General features: G+C 35.6%; 1 protein-coding gene across 2 annotated transcripts; it reads right to left on the bottom strand.

The window, feature by feature from the left end:
* Nucleotides 1-762: 762 nt before the first annotated feature.
* On the bottom strand, nucleotides 763-3,867 carry LOC149162906 (exocyst complex component EXO70B1-like). 2 transcript variants are annotated; one of them, XM_089437444.1, is made up of 3 exons: nucleotides 3,633-3,867; nucleotides 3,316-3,409; nucleotides 763-2,809 (listed from the first exon to the last, which is right to left on the bottom strand). In XM_089437444.1, exon 3 carries the CDS (start codon nucleotides 2,797-2,799, stop codon nucleotides 934-936), a length of 1,866 nt encoding a protein of 621 aa, XP_089293570.1. In that variant the 5' UTR covers nucleotides 2,800-2,809; nucleotides 3,316-3,409; nucleotides 3,633-3,867; the 3' UTR covers nucleotides 763-933. The 2 variants fall into 2 exon arrangements, with proteins under 2 accessions (XP_089293570.1, XP_089293569.1); XM_089437443.1 differs by lacking the exons at nucleotides 3,316-3,409; nucleotides 3,633-3,867 and having other exon boundaries at nucleotides 763-3,309.
* Nucleotides 3,868-5,641: the final 1,774 nt, after the last annotated feature.

The raw sequence follows: 5,641 nt of genomic DNA, 5'->3' as shown, positions 1-5,641 counted from the left end.
CTAGTCTACCACCACAAAGGAGTCCTTAAAGTCTACTCTGCAAGGTGATCATTCAATCCAATAAAATAATACCATGAAGAAAATATAAACAAGTCGAGTTTGAAATTTGGCGCATGAAATTCTGGAATAACTGCGACAAGAAGAAAGCATTTATGGTCAATCAACTATAAAGTACAACCAACAAGATAAAGACATTAATAACATGGCGAATTTTGGGATATATGTAGCTTGAATGCACTTATGAACCTTTGTTGTCTGGCAAACAACTACCAACGTCAAAATGCAGTTGGATATGTCATCTGCTGAGCCTACTCATCTACCGACCCTCCTCATCAAAGCAGAAATTGGAAATTATTTTAAATAAGTTGAGCAGAATTTGCATGTGGGAAAAACTAATTGTTAGAATATTTTACTCGAGAAGGCCATTCCCATGTTCTCTCTCAAAAAATTTCAATTATATCTCCTCTAAATTAAATAGCTTATCAACAAAACTGGAAGTATCAATATATTAAGAGTTAAAATTTGATATATTTTATAGGGATAAGGATTGATAATTAGATAATACACTTTTCCTTGCAATAAATGGAGGGGCAAAAAAATAACTAAATACAGAATAGGACTGTTGGCTGGTTTTAGGTAGAAAGCCTGACAGTTTGGACAGCAATACAAAGAGAATCTCATAAGTAGTTCCTGTCCACCAATGCAAATGGAACCCCGCCACAACCCATTCTGATGGGTTACCTAGTAACTTATTGTTACATGTACAATTGCACCAGATAAACCAAACCATATATGAGACAAATAGAACCTGTGGAACAAAGGATGGATCAACTAGTAACTTATTGTTACATGTACAATTGCACCAGATAAGCCACGTATGAGACAAATAGAACCTGTGGAACAAAGGAGCACTTTGTACATATATGAATTGTATTATGAATATTTCCTCTTGCTCATGGAACCTGATGTCCCCTCAAACAGTTCATTAATATAGATCTCCAAGTCTTCTGGACTGTACTTTATATACTTCTCTGGATGCTTGCCATGTTCCAGGTATTGTTGAAACCGGCCTAAAAACGAACGATATGCTGGGATGACCATCTCAGCAATGGAAATGCGCAACTCAGTTCGAAGTTGATCATCTGCAACAGTCCAAGTAGATTGTACCTTGTGGATTTCTTCAAATAAGGTGTTGAAACTCTTGAACCTTTCTTTAAGCACTTCCCTGCAAACACCACTGGAGAAGGTTCCACTGACATGTATGCCCTCATCTTTTAAGCAAGCAAGGACTTTGCCCCAAGCAGTTCTTTGATAGTTTTTATGATGCTGCCGAACTTTTGCTGTATGCTTTCGCACCCAATCATTGCCTAGCAAACTACCAATCTCAGTATCCTTTACTTTGTGCACTATATATCGCCCATTGTTCATGAGAAACAAGTGGCTTAAGGCAGGATCCTTGTATAACTTGGACTTTGCATCTAAATTGCCTTCTAGAAGTTCCATGAGCCAAATGGTCTGGATAGACCATGGTGACAACTCGTCTGCACTGTCTTTCCTATTGTCAGGGGAAAGACTACCAGTCCACTTTCTCACACCACCAAACACCCTAGGATCCTCACCCCTGTCATCTCCAAGAACCTGCTCAAGGGTCTCTTTATAATCACATGCAAACCTCATGTAATTCATAACATACCGTGTAAGAGGATGCACAGCACCTCCAGGTACGGGATTTTTCGCAGAATCCCGTTGGATGGCATTCTCAAACTCAACAAATGTACCCCGGGCTGCTTCAGCTACTCGCATCCAGATTGTAGATGCTTCCGATCTTAACTCGAAACCATCTTCCCCAGAAAATAAAGAATTTATTTCAGGAAGAAGATCCCGCAAAGTTTCATACATATCCAAAATTTTGAAGAGCTTTTCAGGAGACCTACGACTGATTACAACAGCTTCAGCAAAGTTCAGTAGCTGAACCATCACTCCTTTGGCAAGCTCTACAAAGCAAGTCTCGGCGGCAGAAGGAAGGTCCAGAAAGACTCTCTCACAGAGTTTCCGTTCACTTGTAAAGAACACATGCACAGTGACTTTCATAACCTGCATCCACTTTGAAATCTCCACCTCAAGAACTTCCCATTCCATCTTTTGTACTTCTTCTATACTTTGCTTTTCAAAACCCAGTCTAAATACACTTTCCTCAAGAAACATTCTTCTAATGGTAACATAAACATGGCAGCATTCTGCCATATACCCTGCTCCCACCATGCACTTGACAATTCGGTTAAGATCGGCAACAACCTCAGAAGGCAGCATATCAATAGTAAAGTTCAAATCAGTGACTGGCTGTGCGACAGGTAAATCCTCCTCATCACCTTCATCCTCAGCAGAAGTGTGAGAGGCCTTTTCATCGTTATTAGAGCTGCTAAAGGAAGGCTGAGAAATCGGATCGTAAAGCCAGTCCGGATCAACTGATTCACTGTGTTTTTCTAAAAGCATCCTTAACTCCTCTTCAAGGCGAGCCATGGCCTGCTGGAGGACATTCTGCGCACGATCCAAACATGCAAAATCCTTTCGATCATCTGGTGTCAAGTTCAGCTTGGCTATCATGTTTTGCAGATCACCAACAGCCTCAAGATAGGAAGAAGCCTCACTGGGCACATCAAACCAAATGAAGCGTTCTCTGGCAGACTCTGAAGTGGCCATGTCCCATCTCATTATCCTCTCCTCCACAGAATCTAATGCATCCTGCAGGCCTTCAGAGGCATAAGACTCTGCAGACTTTCTTGAGAGTCCCTCACTCATGCTTGAGAATCTGTGATCAAATTTGGAGAAAATATGAATCATATCATCAGTCATGGTTTCTGTGGCCCCCAATGCTTTCACAATATGTTGAGCAGTGGCAATTACTTTCTCTTCTCCATCCTCAGAAGCCATGATTCCACACACCAAACCTAATGGCTTTTCATCCGCTAGTATTGCTATACTTTATAGTCTATACCCCAGGCTGGACGTGATTTCCATGATCTTAAATACTAGAGACCGTTTATAAATAAAAGCCTAAAAGAACCCATATTTTATGTATATTGTCTTCCTATTGCAATGCTTACAGTCTGTGGGGTTTTTACAGACAAAAACCTTGTGAAATGGGCAATCAATAACTCAAGTTTTCAGCAAATTCAAAACATGGGTATTAACCATGACAGATCTAGTGCACAAATCTCAAGAAAACAGAAGTATCCATGAATGCAAAGATGCCTTGTCCACCATAAATCAGACCAGAGAATCTCTACATCTAACATAAAATGCTGAGTACTGTACCTCGAAGCATTCAGATGAGCTCCACAAATGGTTGTGACTTTCACAGGGTACCAATCCAAGCTCCCGATAGAACCATAACAGCAGCATCAGCAAACTAATCGAAGAGCACAAAACAAATTCAGATGTAATGAAAGTAAAATGTGTGCCAAGGTGGGACTGGAAGGAACTCAAGATGGAAAGGCATGGCATAGGTGATAATGTTAATAATGACGCAAGGGCATGGATGGAAGCATGTGTTTCCATTATTTAGGAAATATCGTTCTGGTCTTAAAAAACTATTGTTTGATCCCCATACTCCGGTGTCCTGACGTGGGTACCTTGCCAGAGAGCCTCGGTTTCGTCTTTTGGTTCAGGGGTACGCAGAAACCCATCCAAAGTGCACAACCGTGGTCCCTACCATGTACTTGTTGCGTTCACACCATGCTTATCTGCGCATGATTTTGCCTCTGTTCCAGTCCCATGTGGATGCGTTAGTCTTGGTCTCAGTGGGACAACGCATGGATTGGGTGAACATTTGCCTGCCCACAATCCGTTGTTGTTATTGACAAACATGTTACCATCTACTGTTACCACTTGCTTCTAGACATTGAAATTAGGAAAATTAGGTTAGTTCATGCATTGATTTATTGTTGGGAATACAACTATTTCAACATTTATGAAGCATGAAGGATCCCAGGTTTTCATCTTTGTTCATCTCTGCAGTAAGTCAATATGCTCCCAACGAAAAAAATGGTCATTTTTGCGTTCCAATGGAAGAATTGAATTCTCCTAGGCATGGGACTTGAGAATTAAAGAAAACCAAGGAACTTAAACGCTGTATTGGGATTCTTGAAAGCCAATTTAAACTGTAATTTTTTTTGATATTTTATATATATTATTTCAATTTGATTTTCAAAATTTTAGTTTTAAACTGTTTAGTTGAGTATAGTTTAATTAATAGGAAAAATGACAATTTTTTAGGGTTTTTTCTGGGTCAAATGATCTGTAAAGTTTAAAGGGATTTTCTAAGGGTTTTTTTTGACAACCAGAAATCACAATTAGCTTAGAGTTCAATGGAAAAGGTCCTTTTACATGTAAGTATTTTAAATAACAAAAATCACAAAACAATAAAAAGTCATTTTACTTATAAGCATTTTAAAACAAGAAATCACAAAACAATAAAAAAATAAAAAATAAACCATTTTACCTATCAATATTTTAAACAACAAGAAATCAAAATTTAACGTAGAATCCAAGAGAAAAAACCATTTTACTTATTAGTTAAATTGTGCCATTATTTTTTTATTATAAAAAAAATTAGTCTTTCAATCTATTTTTATATTTAAGATCACAATTTAAACACAAAACAACAACAAGAAATCAAAATCTAACAAATAACAAAAAAATCACAAAACAATAAAAAAAGTCATTTTAATTATAAGCATTTTAAACCATAAAAAATAAAAAAGTCAATTTACCTATAGCATTTTAAACAACAAGCGATCCAAATCTAACATACAACCAAAGAGAAAAAACCATTTTACTTGTTAGTTAGATTGTGCCAATTTATTTTTATTAAAAATATTTTTTTAATCTTTCAACCCATTTTTATATTTAAAATCACATTTTAAACACAAAACAACAAGAAATCAAAAGCCAACACTGAATTCAAAAGAAAAAACTAAAATCTAACATAGAACCAAAGAAAAAAAATCATTTTACTTATTAGTTAAATTGTACCAATTTATTTTTATTAAAAATATTTTTTTAATCTTTCAACCCATTTTTATATTTAAAATCACAATTTAAACACAAAACAACAAGTAATCAAAAACTAACACTGAATTCAAAAAAAAAAGAGCTATTTTACTTATTATTTAGATTGTACCATTATATTCTTATTGTAAATATTTTTTCCAATATCAACTCATTTTTATATTTAAAATCATAATTTAAACAAAATTGTGCCATTATAATTTTATTATAAATATATTTTTAATCTTTCAACCCACTCCTTTTTATATTTAAAATCACAATTTAAACCATAAAGCATTGTGATGTCATCAAAAATCATGCAATCTAATTATAGAAACAAAACCTATAACACCCCAATTTAACTTTGACCTAATATAAAGAATAATTTAATATTATATTAAGTAAACAATCTAATTATAGAAACAAAACCTAGAACACCCCAATTTAACTTTGACCTATTCTAAAGAATAATTTAATATTATATTAAGTAAACACCGTACATGTGGGATATAAATATCTAGGAACAGATGAATCATTTCTAAATATGAATGTGATTGGATTTGCTCCAAAACTAGTGTAGATTTCCATTTTT

This window comes from Pinus tabuliformis, chromosome 5_2, assembly GCF_031772625.1.
Source record: "Pinus tabuliformis cultivar Carrire ecotype Pingquan chromosome 5_2, CPIR1, whole genome shotgun sequence".
NCBI lineage: Eukaryota > Viridiplantae > Streptophyta > Pinopsida > Pinales > Pinaceae > Pinus > Pinus tabuliformis.
This window is presented reverse-complemented; position numbering and strand designations above follow the sequence as displayed.